Source organism: Macaca fascicularis, chromosome 14 (assembly GCF_037993035.2).
Source record: "Macaca fascicularis isolate 582-1 chromosome 14, T2T-MFA8v1.1".
NCBI lineage: Eukaryota > Metazoa > Chordata > Mammalia > Primates > Cercopithecidae > Macaca > Macaca fascicularis.
This window is the reverse complement of record NC_088388.1, coordinates 85,934,165-85,953,476: the sequence shown is the minus strand read 5'-3', so window position 1 is coordinate 85,953,476 and position 19,312 is coordinate 85,934,165. Positions and strand designations below refer to the sequence as shown.

At 41.4% G+C, this 19,312-nt stretch overlaps 1 protein-coding gene across 1 annotated transcript in view; it reads left to right on the top strand.

Annotated features, from left to right (window-relative positions):
• Positions 1 to 18,806, top strand: part of FZD4 (frizzled class receptor 4) — a 37,458-nt gene extending 18,652 nt beyond the window's left edge. The window contains exon 3 of the mRNA XM_005579303.5: positions 14,960 to 18,806. Within this exon, the coding sequence (XP_005579360.1) occupies positions 14,960 to 14,983 (24 nt within the window). The 3' untranslated portion in view covers positions 14,984 to 18,806. The remainder of the gene's footprint in view (positions 1 to 14,959) is intronic.
• Positions 18,807 to 19,312: the final 506 nt, after the last annotated feature.

Genomic DNA, 19,312 nt, shown 5'->3' with positions numbered 1-19,312 from the left:
CTGGTCCCAGTTTGCAATTTAAAAAGAGGCTTGCATCCCAAGAGGCTTTTGGACATGTTCCATTTATGCAGCATTAATGTTCCCCCTCCTCATGTTCTAAATGTAAGAATGTAAGAGTAAGGGTGTGAGGGTATGACCAGAACTCTTTTTTTTTTTTTTTTCTTTTTTCATTCTGTCACCCAGGCTGGAATGCAGTGGCATGATCATGGCTCACTGTAGTCTCAACCTCCCAGGCTCAAGTGATGCTCCCAGCTCAGCTTCGCACTACAGGCACATACCACCATGCCTGGCTGATATTTTGTATTTTTTTTGTAGAGACAGGGGTCTCTGTTTCCCAGGCTGGTCTCAAACTCTTGGGCTCAGGCCATCCTCCTGCCTCAGCCTCCCAAAATACTGGGATTACAGGCATGAACCATTGCACCGAGCAAAACTCTTTCAGCTCAAAACTATATAGCTTTCCCCACACTAAAAAAAGTAATTGGCTGGCCGGGCAGAGTGGTTCATGCCTGTAATCCCAGCACTTTGGGAGGCCAAGGCAGGTGGATCACCTGAGGTCAGGAGTTCAAGACCAGCCTGACCAACATGGAGAAACCTCTTCTCTACTAAAAATACAGAATTAGCCGGCTATGGTGGCACATGCCTGTAATCCCAGCTACTCAGAAGGCTGAGGCAGGAGAATCAATTGAACTTGGGAAGCAGAGGTTGTGGTGAACAGATTGTGCCATTGCACTCCAGCCTGGTGATAAGAGCAAAACTCCATCTCAAAAAAAAAGTAATTGGCATTACCAGAAATGATATTAATATTCTTTAGGTTAGGTGCCAGGGCTACTCTGAAAAAGCTACCACACAGAGCACCCAAATCCTGCCAGGTGGTTCACAATGAACTCTCTGGGTAATGCCAGAAATCCTACATGTGAAGCATGATCACTGAAACATTCTGCGACTGTGATCTGGGCCTGCAACTTGCTATGAAGCTTTTCTGCTTCAGTGGGAGATGCCACTGCAAACTGAATTGTGGCTGGCAGGGCTGGATTCCTAGTGTGCAACATGGGCAGTCATTCAGAGCCCTGTGCTTAGACAGGCCTTGTGCTTTGTTTAATGCTTTGCTGTTGCTGTCTTGAAATTTTCAATATTTGAACAAAGGGCCTCATATTTTTATTTCACACTGGCTCCTGCAAATGGTGTTGTTTGTCCTAAGTGGCTACATATACCTGAGGCAGCACCAAGTAGTAGAAAGAGCATGTACTTTGGAGTTGATGGGGGTCAACTCCGATCCCAGTTCTGTAACTTCCTAGCTATGTGAGCTTGGGTAAGTTACTTAACTCTCTGGGCTTCAGTGTTATTGTATAAAAAATAGTGATTATAATGTCTAACTTTTAGAGTTGTTGGGGTAATTAAACAATATGTATTTGGTAATTGCTAATGTTGACAATGACAACAATGATTTGAAAACAACTAGTCAAGAAAGAATGAAATAACATACATCCATGTGAAAAGACAACCAAAACAAAATGAACAGACAAAAAATGCCAAGCACGTAGACTTTGGGGTTGGGAAGAAACCTAAAGATAAGCTCCTAGGCTGAGTTGTTTTTACCTTTGCCCTTCCACAGCACTTTTCTCTTATGATGCATTTTTTCCCCCATTAAACATTGAGACCCTCTGAGAACAGATACTGTGTCTATACTTTAAAAATATTTCCAGCTTCTTGCACAAAGCGTGACACAAAGTGGATGTTTAATAAGCGTTGGTTGAAATAATAAACTAGCTAAAAAATAATAATAAACTAGCTCATTATTTTATAGTTGAGGACTCTGAGGCCTAGAGAAATTAGGTGACTTAAATAAGCTTACAAATCGTGTCCTTGGCAAAGCCAGGTCTGGAGTTGTCCTCTCTGTTTGTTTCAGAGGGATTAGTTATTGCCTGGGGGCCCTGTGTGGACCCAGCCCTTGGAGCTATTAAACACAATCACACAATCTTTATTGCTTGCTGAATTGCAATTATCAGATTATATAGGAAATGTTTAAGCATTTTATGTATGTGTATTTTTATTTGTTTTGAGTCAAAAATCAAAAGGGAAGAATGGTCATTGGAGCTAGAATATACTTGTGGCTGTCCCAGTGAAGTCCTAGAAAAAGTAATCCCTCAGCTTGCCTTTGCTGGAGCACATGGTTCAGGGACAGTTTAGGCTCCCCTTTCTCCTTTCCCAAATCCTCCCATGCATGAGCTTATCTGCTGTAATGCTGATGTCCTGGATGTGATTGATTACCCACCACTATCTTGGGGACCTGGGAATGACCTTCTGGATGCATTTGTAAGGAACCAGCTTGGGAAGAAAAACAAAAACTTGAAGGCATCCTCTAGTTGGCCTGAGATAAGGGGACCTCGGAGTCTTTTTTCATTAGCCTGGCAAAACAATCCAAACAATAAAAAATCCATAAGAAAATATTCTGCTTCCAGGAGCTTAAAAGATACTTCTCATTTCAGCCACCCAGTCACATGACACTATCCCTATGTAAGACAAACAAATGTTTTTGTGGGTGAGAGGATGAGAGGAAGGGAGGAAAGAAGAGAAGGGGAGGAGTTTAACAGAGAAAGGAAGGGAGGTATGATGAGGGAGGAGAGGTGAAAATATAGAAAAAAGTTAAGAAATAAACTGAAGAGGGAGAGAGATGGAATATGTTTGGAAAGAGATGTGGGCCTAATATTTACCCAAATGATCCCAGGAGCTAACTCAAATCATCAGAACGAATCGATCCAAGTCACTTTGTTAAACTTACTTGGTACAAGAATAATTATTGTGTGCTGAAAGAAGCAGTGAGGTACGGTGAGACAGAATGGGTTTGAGTTTTGGCTCTCATAATTTGCTATGCAAACATACATCTGTTATTTCAAGTCCCAGGCCTCAGTTTTCCCATCTAGAACTGGGGGAAATAAATGAAACGGGACATATGAAAGTAATTTGAAAAATAGAGTGTGACACAAGCAAACACAGTCTCGAATTTACACTCAAGCTGGATCTATTCCACTTAAATCAAAACAGGCTTTGACGTGCCTCCAGCTTTTCTTTTCATGGACTCAGTAAAGTTTTCTACCTTGTGTTTTTAAAGTAAGTACATATATAATCCAGTGATCTTGTTACATCATTAGGCTCAGGTGGGCTCATTCCAAATCATGGCTACAACAGTGAAATCAAAATATGAAAAGAAAAAAAGGTGCGTGGTTTACCCACCATTGTCTAGCAAATTTATGTAGTGGAAAGGGCAGATGTGGTTAGGAATGAGATCTGGTTCCGATTCCAGCTCCAATAGTCATCTGCTGTGTGGCCCAGGACAAGTTTCTCAGCCTCACTGAGCCACACTCTTCCCACTTGGGATATGGGAGCACCTCCCTCCCTATGATGTTATCATAAGGTAGCCAGACAAATGCCTAGCTGGCTCCTGGCATCTGTTAGAGCCTCTGCCTATGTTGATCATTGCTGTATCCTCAGTCCTAGACTATAGTAGGTACGAAATGTGCAGTACTTTCTCTTTTCCCTTCCTCTTTTCTATTCCTCTTCCTCTATTCCCATGCCCACCCGCTCAGGTGTCTTTCCATTGCCACACAAGTAACACCTTTCATTTGGGTGTCTGAGGTACTGCTTGAGAGCATTTTCTTTAAAGGCTTCAAGTAGGAAATGAAATCACACTGGCTTATGATTATGCACTGTCTTAGGTGTCAGCAATAAAAACAGACTCTGGAGAACACAAATGGAAGGAAATGTATTGGAGTGGGTATTGGAGAATAAAGAGAATTAACCTTAGAAATGAGTAGAAATTAGGGGAGAGTCAAGCCAAAGGAACCACGGCAATGGCACCTTGGCAGGAGTAGTTTGGTCAGCATGCCAGCCAGCCTGCTTTTGAAAGGACGACCTCCAGCTGTCTCCAGAGATAGCCACCCACCCCCTGCCTGTTTTTGTATTGCTTCCCTGAGATTCACACTTCAGGGCAAGACCACTTGGTGTGCTGAGCCAAAGTCAATTACTGACCCTCAGATTGTGCCAGGGTTCTATGAGTGAGTGTTTATGTGTGAACCAGAGAGTGTGAGTGTGATTTTGTGCACTTTTGGTATGGAAGGTGAGTCCAACCTCACATCTAGAGAAGCCACAACAGTGACCAACCCTTACAGAGGGAGATTTTATGACAGACACCCATTAATAAAAATATGACAAATGTCCACTGCAGCTCAGAAGAGGGTCTTCAAGGAGGTCAGAGAATCCGCAGCTCTGCTTTGTGCAGGGGTGTCTCCTCTTCACCAGGGCATTTAGCATCCACTGGGGTAAATAGGGAGGATCCAGCTGTGTCTGCTCATTCCAAGTAGTTTTGAGAAAACAAAATCAACATTAAATTAAAGCAAATAATCAGAGATTTATTAACACTGAAAAAAAATGGCATGGAAACAAAGTTGAATTCAGTTAAATGGTGAGTGAACAGTTCTTCAGATGACTTTTGCCTGATTTCCACACAGCTGTTTCTCCAAACCTGTCTGCACTCAGAGGCAGATGCTTGCAAGCAGCCCCCGTGTATTTCCCACACACTCTCAGCCCCCAGCAAACTCTTCTGAAGGCTGGGTGGCCGTGTCACTGATGGTGATGGCCCCTGCATCAGGAACTGACAGTCTGCTTCCTTTTTTGCTGTATCCTTCAAACCCTAATTATACAAAAAAATAAATTCAAGACGCCAGCCCAGCAGCTGAATACACTTCTTGTTTGGGAAAGCCCAGTTTTCAGTAGAAAACGACTTCTGGCAAAAGCAGCTCCTGCCCCTCCCCCGCCTTTTGCCCCCAAGGTCAAGTATTCTGATGACTCTCAGCAGTCATTGGTCCCACTTCCTGCCAAACTGTGACAAACCAACCAGATGATCATGATTAATCGCCCCCAAGTCCTTCATTGCCAACAATGGGACTGCCTCGGGGGCAATTTTGGAAGTCCCCATCACCTCCAAAATTTGATGGGGTTTAAGTTAGACTCGGTCCTCACTTTCACACAAAGGTTCACAGTTCGCATAGAGCTTCATGGTTTGCATGAAGATTTATTATTTGCCCTCTTATACATGTTATTTTATTTGGTCCTCAGTAATAGGGGACCAGGCTGCCATCACCTTTCTCTGGATTATTACAGTTGCCTCCTATCTTCCTCAAGGTCCGCTCTTTTTTAAAACTTGAAGTATACTTAATAGATAATAAAAAGCATGCTGGGAATGGTGGCTCATGCTGTAATCCCAGCACTTTGGGAGGCCAAGGTGAATGGGTCACTTGAGCTTGGGATAATAAAAAGCACAAGTCCAGCTGTTTTGCTTTGATGAGTTTGGACAATTGTATACACTGGGTAACTACCATGTGCAAAAAGAGATACAATATTTCCGTCACCCCAGAATAATTCTTTGCTTTTTTCTTTCCAGTCAATGTCTCCTTCCCATAGGCAACTACTTTCTGATTTCTATTACTAGGGACTATTTTTCTGTACATTGATTTCATATCATTGGAATCATACAGTATGTACATATCTGTGCTTTTTTTTTCATGGATTTAAGACTCACTCATGTTGTGTGTATGAGGAATTCCTTCCATTGTATTGCTGAGTGGTATTCCATTGTAGAAATACACCACAATTTGCTTATTAATTCATTTTTTGGTAGAAATTTAGTGGCTTTTTCCTACATCATTTTTGCTACTATGAATACAACTGCTATAAGAAATTTTGTACAAATATTTTGTGAACATATGTTTTCATTTAACTTGGATAAATACCCAAGAATGAAATTGCTAGGTCATAGGGTAGATGTATGTTTAACTTTATAAGAAACTGCCAGACAGTTTTCCAGAGTAGTTTGTCAGATATATGAGTTGTCAACATCCAATCTTGCTTCCTCCAGTCATTTCTCCTCATAGGCTCCAGAGCAATCCATTTAAAACATAACCTTGATCCCATCACTTTCCCGCTTAAACTCCTTCAATGGCTTCCCATTGCCCTTAGGAGCAAATCCAGATATTTTTCACGTAGCCTGCACGATTTGGCCCTCACTTTGCTTTCAGCTTTGGCTACTCCTTCCTGCATCTCCCCTTCCCCTGGTTTTCTGTGTTCTGGCCATACTGTGTATGTTTTTACTCCTTGACTGTGAAGCTCTTTACCTGCTCAGGGTTTTTGTAAGTGGGGTCCCTTTTGCTGGTCAGCCATTCTTCATCCACTTTCCTCTTTGCCTATTCTTCCAGTCTCAGTTTAAAAGCGACTTCATCAGAGAGTTTCCCTAGGCCCTGGAGACTAAGTTACTTGTTCCTGTGGGACCCTGGGCTTCTCCTTCCTAACATTCACTGCACTGTTGTCGTTTTACAAATGACAATGCATATATTTACAAATGCATATATTTATTTCAATTTTTGAATAGCTTATACATTCATGTTGGTTCAAAATTCTCAAAAGATATTCTGTCAAAAGTTTTATTCCCATCCATGTCCCCATTTGCCTGGCTTCCCAACCCACATTTTTCTTTTTAAAGGAACTTCTTGATTTCAGTTTTTTTCCCCAGAGATTTTTTTAATGCCTATACAAGATTTTATATACATATACATATACACAAACATATATACACATACTATACCATTATAATGAATACTATTACAGTATAATATACTGTATTTGCATATATTAGCAAATAAGTAATTACTAGTACTATTAGTATTGCTAATACTTATGTATATAATTTTTACACATACGCATACTCTACACACTGTTCTGCACCTTGCTTTTTCCACGCACTGTTACATTTTGGTAGTTTTCCGTTTCAGAACTTAGAGAGCTTCCTCATTCTCTGTCATTGATGCCCAGAGTTCCACTTTATAGATGATCTAGGCCTCTGCTGATGGCCATTTAAATTGTTTTTAATCTTTTGCTATCATAAACAATGCCACAATAACAATCATATACAGATGATATTATGAGTGTGAGAACACTTGAAGCATAATTTCCTGGAAACCTAATTGCTGGTACAAATTGTCTACGAGTTTGTATTTCAAATTTTTTGTTTTTGTTTTTTAGACGGAGTCTCGCTCTGTCGCCCAGGCTGGGGTGCAGTGGCCGGATCTCAACTCACTGCAAGCTCCGCCTCCCGGGTTTACGCCATTCTCCTGCCTCAGCCTCCCGAGTAGCTGGGACTACAGGCGCCCGCCACCTCGCCCGGCTAGTTTTTTGTATTTTTTAGTAGAGACGGGGTTTCACCGTGTTCACCAGGATGGTCTCGATCTCCTGACCTCGTGATCCGCCCGTCTCGGCCTCCCAAAGTGCTGGGGTTACAGGCTTGAGCCACCGCGCCTGGCCCAAATTATTATTTTTGAGACAGAGTCTCCCTTTGTCATCCAGGCATAATCTTGGTTCACTGCAACCTCTGCCTCCCAGGTTCAAGCAATTCTCCTGCCTCAGCCTCCCAAGTATCTGGGATTAAAGGCATGTGCCACCACACGTGGTTAATTTTTGTATTTTTAGTAGAGATGAGGCTTTGCCATGTTGGCCAGGCTGGTCTTGAACTCCTGACCTCAGGTGATCTGCCTGCCTTAGCTTCCCAAAGTACTAGGATTATAGGCGTGAGCCACTACACCCAGCCTTGAGTTTGTGGGGGGTTTTTTTGTTTTTTGTTTTTTGTTTCTGAGACAGAGTTTCACTCTTGTTGCCCAGGCTGGAGTACAATGGCATGATCTTGGCTCACTGCAACCTCCACTTCCCAGGTTCAAGTGATTCGCCTGCCTCAGCCTTCCTGAGTAGCTGGGATTATAGGCATGCACCACCATGCCCAGCTAATTTTGTGTTTTTAGTAGAGACTGGGTTTCTCCATGTTGGTTAGGCTGGTCCCGAACTCCCGACCTCAGATGAACCGCCTGCCTCAGCCTCCCAAAATGCTGGGATTACAGACATAAGCCACTGCACCCGGCCAAGTTTGTGGTTTAATAAGTTTTGGCAAATTGCTTTCATTGGGATTGTACTACTTCATATTCCCATCCACAGTGTTTAAGTGCACCTGTTTCCCCTTGGCCTCACCCACATGTGTTGCAGAACATTTGGACATTTGGAGATCTGAGAGCAGAAAAACATTATTTCGGTATAGTTACTTTTAATTTGCATTTCTCACTTTAGAAGATAAGCATCTGGTAGGATTTGTTTTATTTTTAATTACTTAATATGTTGTAGATATCCAATATATCTGTTGATATAATAATAAAACATGTATTACATATTAATACATATTATATGGTATGGTATATATGTCTTAGGCATTTATATATTAAACATATGTATTATAGATTTATATATGTTAATGTAATATATTAAGCATATGGATTACATACTTATATAAGTATATGTATGTTAATGTAATATGTATTAAACATGTATAAGTATATAATACATACATATATTATACTTATATATAATACACATGTATAAGTATAAAATATTTGTAATGCATATGCTTTATATATTACATTAACATATACATATGTTATACTTATGTATAATATGTATAAGTATATAAAACATATGCTTAATATTACATTAACATATACATATATACACATACATACATACATACATACATCTATATAGGCTAAATAAAAGAAAAAACTGAATGATGATCAAAGAGCTTAAGGTTAAATCTGTGCGTTTTAAGGACATGGAACTTGTAAGTGGAAACTTTCTGGGACCAAGTACAGTATACTTTTTTTTTTTTGAGACTGAGTTTCTCTGTTATCACCCAGGCTGGAGTACAATGGTGCAATCTCAGCTTACTGCAACCTCCGCCTCCTGGGTTTAAGCCTCAGCCCCCCAAGTATCTGGGACTACAGGTGCCTGCTATCATGCCTGGCTAATTTTTGTATTTTTAGTAGAGACGGGGTTTCATTATGTTGGCCAGGCTGGTCTCAAACTCCTGACTCAAGTGATCTTCCTGCCTCAGCCTCTCCTGGCTCACAGGCATGAGCCACCACGCCCAGCCTAGTATTCTTTTTATTAATCTTTGCAGCTCGTATTTCTAGGGTAGTTCAGAAGGAGAAAGGAAAAGATGATGTCACTGAAAATGAGAAGGTAAGGCCAGGCACGGTGGCTCATGCCTGTAATCCCAGCACTTTGGGAGGTCAAGGTGGGAGGACTCCTTGAGCTCAGGAGTTCAAGACCAGACTGGGCAATATAGTGAGACCCCATCTCATTTTTAAAATAAAAAAAAATGAAAAGGTAAAATCTTAACTCTGATTTCTTGTTAGTATTACTGGGATACTTTACACGATGGGATAGTTGACACGATGCCAGGTATTCTATTCAATGCCAACTAGAGAATGCCAGCTCAGGGCAGCTTCTGAGATCTTATAACTATGTTAGGAATATAACCTTTAGAGTCAATCAGACCTCAGTATGACTTTTAGCTCTGATATTAGCTGTGAGACTGTCTTCTCCCTAAGATGCAATTTCTCCACTGGTGAAAAGCAGATGACAACGCCTGCCTATAATAGAAACCTTGAGGTATCTGCTTAGCCCCTTGATTCTTTCTCTCTGACTACTCTCCTCCTCTCTGTTTGTACCACATGGTTCCAGGCCCCTGGCAGAGCTGATTGGACCCATGGTGGACTGACTCAAGTTAGGTTAGTCAGAATCTAAAAAATACTTAAGAATAACATCCAGAGGCTCTGTTAATTCTTGATCTGGGAAGTGGGGGTGACACCATGACTGGGTAACCCTATCTGACTAACATGTTGGAGTTTGAGGGGGCCCAATAAGTAGCCTCCCCTTTCCTTGCCTCACTTGCAAACCAATTAAGGGATTCATGAGGTTATGGCAGAGGAGGAGTAACGCATGAGCTTTTTGCAGATAAACATGGTTTAGTGTGGCAATGCTGAACACATAATGAGAGAGACTTTTCGTAGACAACCCTGAATAGCCAGAGGCTGCTGCATGTAGATGGAGGGGAAAATGCGAGGGGAAACAGTTGAACTATGAGTGCTTGGTCCCTTCCCCAAATTCATGAACCAAAATCCAGGAGTATAGCCCTAATGGAGGTTTTTGTACTTGGAAACAAGAAGGTTCACCCCGAAACAGAGATGCATAGACAAGCAGGGTCAAAAGACAATACCCTCTGGAGAAGTAGGTCCAGTCAGTGTTCTGACTTCCCAGTTTCTGCTTCTCATCTCTCTTATGAAGCTCAACCACACTTCCCACCCTTGAGTTCTCCCAGATACACATTATTTATAATTATGGGTATCCCTTTATTTAAATTCTTTCAGGTGGGTCTTGCAACTGGTAACCAAAAACCGTTTATTAAGACTCTAAGTCACACTTTTTTTAGGGTGAAGTTTATTTATTTTTTTATTATTTATTATTATTTTTTTGAGATTCTGTCTTGCTCTTGTCGCCCAGTCTGGAGTGCAGTGGTACAATCTTGGCTCACTGCAACCTCTACCTTCCTGGTTCAGGTGATTCTCCTGCCTCAACCTCCCGAGGAAGTGGGACTACAGATGCATGTCACCATGTGCAGCTAATTTTTGTATTTTTAGTAGAGGCAGGGTTTCACCATATTGGTCAGGCTGGTCTCCAACTCCTGACCTCGGGTGATCCACCTGCCTCGGCCTCCCAAAGTGCTGGGATTACAGGTGTGAACCACTGCACCTGGCCTTGGGTGAAGTTTAAAGAAGGAAATGAATGTAGGGCACCTGGCTTGGTAGACTCAACATATATTTAGTTTTATTCTTTACTTTTTGATGGGAAAGGGGATGGAGCAAAGCTCTGAGGCTCACTCAACTCATTTCCAGTTTGAATATGACACGAAACAAACTCCCAAATTTTGAAATTTCTACTTGACGGTCAAACAGTCATTAAAAGTAGCACATTTGCTATGAAAATGTTGCTGAAGACATGCCTATCACAGGCTGGAAAGACAGTGTTGGTTAGTAGCTGGAGTCAGATATACTTGGATAGTAATTCAGGTTTCAACTGCTACTAACTGGAAAGTCTTACAAAAGTCATCACCTCTGGGAGCCTAATTTTTTCAACCATAAAAGAAAAAACTAATTTGTTTGGTTGTTTCAAGCACAAAATGTGCTCTTGGTACATAGAGAGTACTCAGTAAATGACTGTTGTTATTGTTGTAATATTCTGAATGCTTTCAAGAAGGGTCAGGAGGGCCTTCCTGTCTGTTATTGAGAGCTACATGCCTGATTATGTTTTCATTTTTGCCTTGATTGCCAGGGAGTTCAGAATCAAATTTAAAACTTAATCATGGCAACCCTGCTACTATTAAGGGTGGCATATTTGTAAGTCCCTTTTCCTGGCTGTTGATTTTCTACTTCTAAAGCTTGTCAACCAATGAGAAGCAGCTTATCAACCAGACCAGACTACGGCATGCATATAAATGTATACGAACATGCGTGCACACACACACACACACACACACTCCAGTCAAACAGTTATTTTTCAATGCAGTTTTCACTTGGGTAATTCCCTGCCAAGAGAAAACATAAATCACTTTCCAGTCCAACATCCAGGGGCTCTACAAACCAGTCCAAGAGAAATTTAATCTGGGTCTACATAACAGAAACCGGGCAGCCAGCCAGCAAATTTTTGTTTTGTGTTTTAAGAGAAATGCAGCATGCTCCTTGTCAAGTGATGTCTGGGGTGATCAAGCTCACCCCCACAGGGCCAACGGCTAACCCCGGAAAAGGTAGCTTGGCGGCTTGTGCTAAAGAAGGGCCTCTGAAGGGGTCAACTCTCCTCGGTGAGTTAAAGGCTTCAGAAAATGCTACAGAATGAAATACTGAGTCTCAGCATTCAGGATGTTGGTTCTAAAAGTGTCACAAATCAGAAGCTGACCCCAGTTGGGTAGGGGTGAAGAGGCAGAGGGTGGGAGGGAAGCTGTGGAAATAAGCTGGGCTCTTGGAGGAAAGGAAGCCATACTGAACCTTTCACTAAAGGTTTTAGGGAACCCTTGGACCATTTTAAACAATGTAGTCTTTCCTACTCTTCAACTTGACATTGATTACACCAGGACTCAGGAGCTTCCTGATTATCATGTAATCACTATAACAACTCTTGGCCGGGCGCGGTGGCTCAAGCCTGTAATCCCAGCACTTTGGGAGGCCGAGACGGGTGGATCACGAGCTCAGGAGATCGAGACCATCCTAGATAACACGGTGAAACCCCGTCTCTACTAAAAAATGCAAAAAAAATTAGCCGGGCGAGGTGGCGGGCGCCTGTAGTCCCAGCTACTCAGGAGGCTGAGGCAGGAGAATGGCGGGAACCCGGGAGGTGGAGCTTGCCGTGAGCTGAGATCAGCCACTGCACTCCAGCCTGGGTGACAGAGCGAGACTCCGTCTCAAAAAAAAAAAAAAAAAAAAAAAACAACTCTTGGAGGTAAGTTTTATTACTTTCCCAGTTGAGTAAACTGAGAGTCACTGAATTGCCTAGGATTAAGGGGTTAGGTGGAGCCAAGAATTGAATCCAGGTCCAAGAGCCTTCAAGTCCAGTTTGCATTTTCCAGTTTGGTTCCAATGCAAGGGCAATATCTTATTTAACTCATTTTTTGTTTTATCTATCCCTTACTTCTTGGTCCCAGGTCTCCAAAATTTAACAGAGTTTGGTGGGTTGTAAAAGTCAAACATGCCGTCATCATTTTGTTGTTGTTGTAGGCCCTAGAAATGGCTGTAGGAGTTGGCAAAATAAGTGCACTCTGAGGCCAGCAGCCCCTTTCTTCTCTGAGCACATTCTCTGTTCCTTTCACAGTCCTTGGGAGAAGAATTTTGCCCATGAGAGGTGTCTCAGGTGCCGACCTTTCTGTGCCTCCCTAGCACATTCCTGCATCTAAATCAGAACTGGTCAATGTTTCACTCCTCCGCTATCCTCCCAGCCGTGTCTTCTGAATCTGGTGAACAATTAACCGCCAGCAGCCCCTGCTTTTCCAGCTTTCAATCTTACCTCCTTAGAAGCCTCCCTACATTTACTGCTAGGTGTCAATGATCTACCAAGCTTGAGAAGCACCGGGGCTTCCTCTCCATTCTTTAAGGAGCCTCTTGCATATCGTTTTACAATGATCTTGATGATACATGATTCTTCTCAAGGAAATATATCATAGGGAATAACCAAGTCAAAGCACCCACATTGACTCTTGAATTGTGTTTTCTGTTGGGAATTCTTTCAAAGAACTGGAGAAAACGGGCAAAGATTCCAGGCCAGTTCTGCCACTTACAAGCCAGGTGACATTAGTCAGTTTCTTAACTTCTGTGAGTCTTCTTTTTACACTTATTAAATGAGGAGGGTCATTCTTCCCTCTTAAGTTTATCATATAGACTAAATGACAGTGTGTACAAAAGTGTTTGGCCCAGACTAGCAACTTAATCAGTATTCTTACATAAGAAACTGTAGTCTAAAGTTCATAAGATCATAGAATGCTGGACCTAGAAAATGCCTTATAAAGCTTGTATAACTTTAACAAGAGAGGAGGTCCAGAGAAAAAAGTCTGAGATATACATATTCAATGACCTTTCAGCCAGTTGGTGGCCTGTAGTCTAGTTCTGCTCTGTCCATTAGAAATATAATGTAAAAGCCATATATGTAATTTAAAATTTTCCAGTTATCACATTAAAGAAATAGAAGGTGGTTTATGCTGGTAATCCCAGCAACTTGGGAGGCTTAGGTGGGAGGATCACTTGAATTTGAGACCACCCTGGGCAACACGGCAAGACCCTATCTCTACAAAAATATTTTTTAAAAATGAGCTAGGTGTGGTAATATGTGCCTGTAGTTCCATTTTTCTGAGAGGTAGAGGTGGAACTTGAGCCCAGGAGTTCAAGGTTGCAGTGAGCAATAATCACACCATTGCACTCCAGCCTGGGCGACAGAGACCCCATCTCAAAAAAAAAAAAAAAAGTAGACAAGAACAGGTGAAATTAATTTTAATAATATATATTATTGAACCTGATGTATGTGATATATTATCATTTTAACATGTAATGAATATAAAAATTAATAATGAAATATTTTACGTTTAGTAGCCCCAAAAAAGGGGTACTAAATTTTCAAAATCTGGTGTGTGTTTTGCATTCACAGCACAATCAATTCAGACTAACTACATTTCAACTGCTTAATAGTCACATGAGGCTGGGACCTACAGTGCAGGTGTAGTTTAATTCAAGCCAGTAAACATTTTGTGCACCTGTTATATGCCAGGAAGTCTGTTAGATGCAGGAATATGAAGGTGAACAAACATACCAGGGTAATAGGCAGACAGCTCTGGAAAGCACAAATCATAATTCAATGCTGGGTGTCCCTTCCTGTCTAGGCTGCTGTATTATTTATTCATATGTTTGATTGAACAAATATAGAAAAAAATTCTCTAGAGAATATCTACATCCTCAGGGCATTTTCTTTTGCTTAGGTATTAAGGGATGGAAAGTATTTTTACTGAGCTACTACTGTGTCCCAGGTATTGTATCTGCACTTAACAGGTACTGTCTCATTTAATCTTCATAGCGATAGTGTGAGGACATTATTTTGCCCATTTTATTTTTATTTTTATTTATTTATTTTTTTAGAGATGGGGTCTTGCTATGTTGCCCAGGTTGGTCTCTAACTCCTGGGCTCAAGCAATCCACCTGACTCGGCCTCCCAAAGTGCTGGGACTACAGGCAAGAGCCACTGTACCCATTTTGCCCATTTTAAAGAGGAGGAAATAAAAGTTGAGAGTGGTTAAGTAATTGTCCATCTGATTTATCAGAGGTAGACCTGGGATTCAATCTCGGAAACAAGGCATGTTTAACTTGGTCAGTATTGTCTCATGGAGAGGTAGGAGAGAGGAATGTTCCTTGGCCATTACTATTTTTATCTATTTATAAACATTCCCAAAGTTTCCTGAATAATGTGACTGGAGCTTTATTTTAATAATAACTTTCTATTCCAGGTGACCAGTGGTCCTCGTTTCTGAATGCTCTTGCTACAAAGGAAAGATGAGGATATCCTATTTCTTGATCCCTCTCAGCTACTGGGAGCTGCTTTGTGCCTTGGAAGCCTCAAGCCGAAATGGATCTCAGCCTTAAGTTTACCTCCAAGAGGGTTCACCTTGTTTCTCTGAACAAAATGTGCTGCCTGTTGCTTCCCTTTGCCAGGAGTGGCATTCCCTTTTCCACAGGTCCGGACCACCGTGTCGCTAGCTCCCGCTCCTGGATACCTGGTTATCATGTGTTTCGGTAAAAAGCATCCACAACGTGCATATCCTCTAAGCTGTAACAGGGCCTGCTGCAACTATAGTATTTCCTGAAAAAATATCAACTGCCACAAGGGCCACAAATGAAGTTTGTGAACTTGGAATAACCATGGAGAATGAAATGTTCTGATTCAGATCTTCAGTGGGATTTCATTGGGAAATCTCCCATTGGGCAAGAGTAGATGATGGAGGAGGAGAAACAGTCACTGGAAAAAGGTGATACTTTGCATCAAGAAACAATTAAAAATTAGATCACATCCTGAAACACTGAGCATATGCCCCTTTGTGAGGCTTGCCTGGCTGAACTTGAACTGGATTGAGTGAATAATTTCTTAAAAACAATCAAAATAACAGATTTATTCTATTTGAAATACTTATATTTACTTATATTTCATTCAGGAATTAGTTAACAAATAATTTTTGAGTATCCTAGGAACTGTTCTAATCATTAAACATGCAAGTTTGAAGAAAGTAAGGATGAATCTGCCTGCATGGAGCTCTCAATCTAGCAAGAAGCAGATAAGAAGAAAAATGTCAGGGAAGATCACCGAACCTTCAGGTAGCATTTAAGCTGAGACCTCACTAGTTGCTAAGACTGGATTTCAGAGGTCAGGTTTGCATATACAAAATTTAGGAGCTGGTACATGACATTTAAAACCATGGGAATGAATGAGATTTCCTAGATAGAAGAAAAGAATGTTGACATTTGATATCGAATGGAGTAGGAGGAGCTGAACAGGGAGACCAGCAAGGAGCAGACAGTGAACCTGGAACATGAATAGGAGAGTGGGTGTCATGGAAGCCAAGAGAAACAAGAAGTCAAGAAAGAAAGTTTCTCACTGTGGCAAATGGCACTGAGAGGGAAAGTATGGCCATGGAATGATGACAATGCCAACAGTGACAGAGGATCATTGAGTATGGTATCATGCTGGCATTTGTTTCTACCCAGGCTAGGTGGTTACAGAGGGGTGGTAGCTAAGATAGGGTGGTTGAACATGAGGAAGTGAAGACAGAACATGAATTTTTGGAAAGTTTGGCTACAATGGGAAGTAGAGAAATGGGGTAATATCTGGAAGGGGAGGGAATTGAGTCAGTCGAGTTTTGTGTTTTGATTTTATGGTAGGGCATCTAGATAGATCATGTTTATGTGCCACCCTGTTAAATAGATCATGTTTATTCCCACCCTGTTCTCTCTTCCTGAACAGTCTCCTCTGGCAAGCTCCATTCTGTGAAAGTCCGCATTTAAGTGTCCTGTTCTCTGTCAAACATTCTTCCCAGGCCTGGTATGCTGTCTGTCTCCAGGCTTCCATGCCATTATGTGTACACATTATCTGCCATAAGGCTTACTTTGTTGCACGGCAATGGAAGTTTTTCCTCCCTCTCTCTTCTTCATTAGGCAAGAACAGGGTCTTGAAGAGTAGAGACTGTCTTCTCAAGTTCGGACTACTGGCACAGGTAGGTGCTCAGAACTTGGCATCAGGAAGATGCTCATTAAATATTTGAAGAAGAAATAAGTAAATGAATGAATAGACTAACTGAATTTGAAGGCAGTGCTATGGCAGCTTTTTCTTATTTTATGAATGGAAAAACTGTGGCATAGAACAATTTGGAATCTGATAATTTTACAAATTAGTAGGAGTGCTGGAAAACAGTAAAATCTTCAGTCTTGCTCTTTGAGCTGTTGCCCAGATCCCTCTCTGGGACTGCACTACCAGCCCTAAAAAACACCTGGGGCTGATACCCTCACATTCACAGCAAACCGCAGACGTCACCACAGAAGCACAGGCCTTCACGCTGGTGTCTGCAGTCTACTTGTAGTTTGATTTTAGTAACATCTGCTAAGTTGAGGCTGGGAAGCAGCTGGTGAACAAAGGGTGGACACACTTTTCGGAATCTAGCGGGAGACAAGGTTAGGGCCATGCTAAATGAAGCTGATAGGGTGGGTGGGCCAGGCAAGGGAACAGGCAAAAATATCCTTGGTTCCCTTAAACTTGGGCTAGAAAAAACAAAGACATGGCTCAAGGAGAACCACAAGGTGTCACTGTTGATCCTCAGTTAAACAAAAACTGATTTAGGCAGGGACTTGAGAAACACTGCAAAGATCTTTATTTTGCAGATGAAGAAACAGAGGCCTGGGGAGGTAACATGATTTGACTAAGATCATGTAACAAGTTAATGGCAGAACAATTATGAGAAACCAAGTCTCTTAACTGATTTCAGACTGGCAGGACCACTTTCTCCCATTGCTCCTATGATGGCATTTTGAGATGAGGATTAAGCCATCGCTGCAATCATTCCCTCAAGACAATGGCTTTCAATTAGAAATAGAACAGAAAAAAAAATAGAGAAGAAAAGAATGAAAAAAGCTCAGCATTCACTCTCACATGTGCCTTATTCAAAGTGCTGGGCTAAGGTACCAGTGCCTATAATGAGAGAGTGGCCCACAGGGCCTCCATCTGTGGCAGGCTTGAATACCCGAATAGAAAAGTATCAGGTAAAGGATTTCATTCTTTTTATGACTCCAACTTACAAAGAGTCTGGTTCCCAAGGAAAACAGTAAGCCAAGTTGCTCAGCAAAGAATTGGCTGAAATCTAAGTAGGACCCAGATAAAAACATTTGTTGGATGGAAGGATGTGGGCAAATTTCTGGGCCCCGCTGCTTGGGGATGGGAAGCTATGGGGCAGAAGACCCTTTGTGAACCAGTGACCCGTAGACCAGGCATTTGTGTGGATGTCTGGAAACTGCGAGGCAGCGGAGGAGTCATAAATTAGTTGGCTTTTTAACTCCAACTAACTTTACTCCACCAAGTGTCTCAAGAGGTTTCTCCTATGCTGTTTGGCCTGACTCCCACTAGGCCCTTACTCCTTCCATGGTGGCTTCTAGGGGAGCCTCTTTCTTAGTTCCCAGGTTATCATTTAAAAAATAATAATTTCAATTGCTTTCTTAGGTAATATGTGCTCATTACAAAAATTCAGATATCAAGTAGCAGAATGAAGAAAATAAAAGACATCTGTAGTCTCTCCATTCAGAAATAATTGCTGTTAGCTAATGCTGTATAGAGTCAGGCTGTTGGCCTATGGAACACCTGGTATGTGTGTCCTCAGCCCTGGGTTTAGAGCTGTAAAACTGGCACACAGTAATCTCAGCTCTCACAGAGCCTGTGTTCTAATTGTCCGGGAGAGACAGACAATAATATTTTGTAAAAAAGTAAAATACATAGCATGTCAGATTGTGGTAAATGCTATGAAGACAGATAAATTAGAGAAGGGGATGGAGATTTTAATGGTGGTGAGGTGGCAATTTAAAAATAGGATATTCAGAAAGTGACATTTGAACAAAGATCTGAAGCACACATGGATATCTGGGAGACGACTCCTTTCTTTCGGTACATGTACAATAATGCGATTATAACATAAACAAGATGTGAATACATCTTTGATTTAAAATCTTCAAATAATACAGAAATATATGGGAAACAAGGGAACAACCTTCTCACCACCCTCCTATTACCTTCTCCTCTCTCCCAATAAACACTTTGGCAATGATGTGTTCCCTGCCCAAGCTTTGTCTCTGCATTTACATTCATTTCTGTATATACCGACACAACAGCTTTATTTTATTTTCTACGTAAATGAGCTCATCCTTTTTGAAGGTGATATCTTTTAATTTTCAGCAAAAAGACTCTTCTTAACATTTTCTAAAATTGAAAGGTATGTGAGAGCTATAGGCCTCATTACTAAAAATGAAATAGCTAAATTTGATTGCTAAGTGTAGGTAAATGTTTTACTTCTTCCTTTGGGCTAATAATCTAGCATATACTGAATTCTATTGAAATAATTTGATTCTGCCTCTGTCTCTGCTACTACACAGTGAATATTTTGTGGCCAGGGAATTATATCTTCACATCTCTTCATTTCCTGTGCTTGGTGCAATGCCTAGCATGTGGTGTTTGGTGAATGAATAGGCAATCAGTTATACTTTTACGCATTACTGTAGAAGGCTTCCAACACTGGGTGAAATATTGGCTGAGATCAAATCATCTGCCCTAA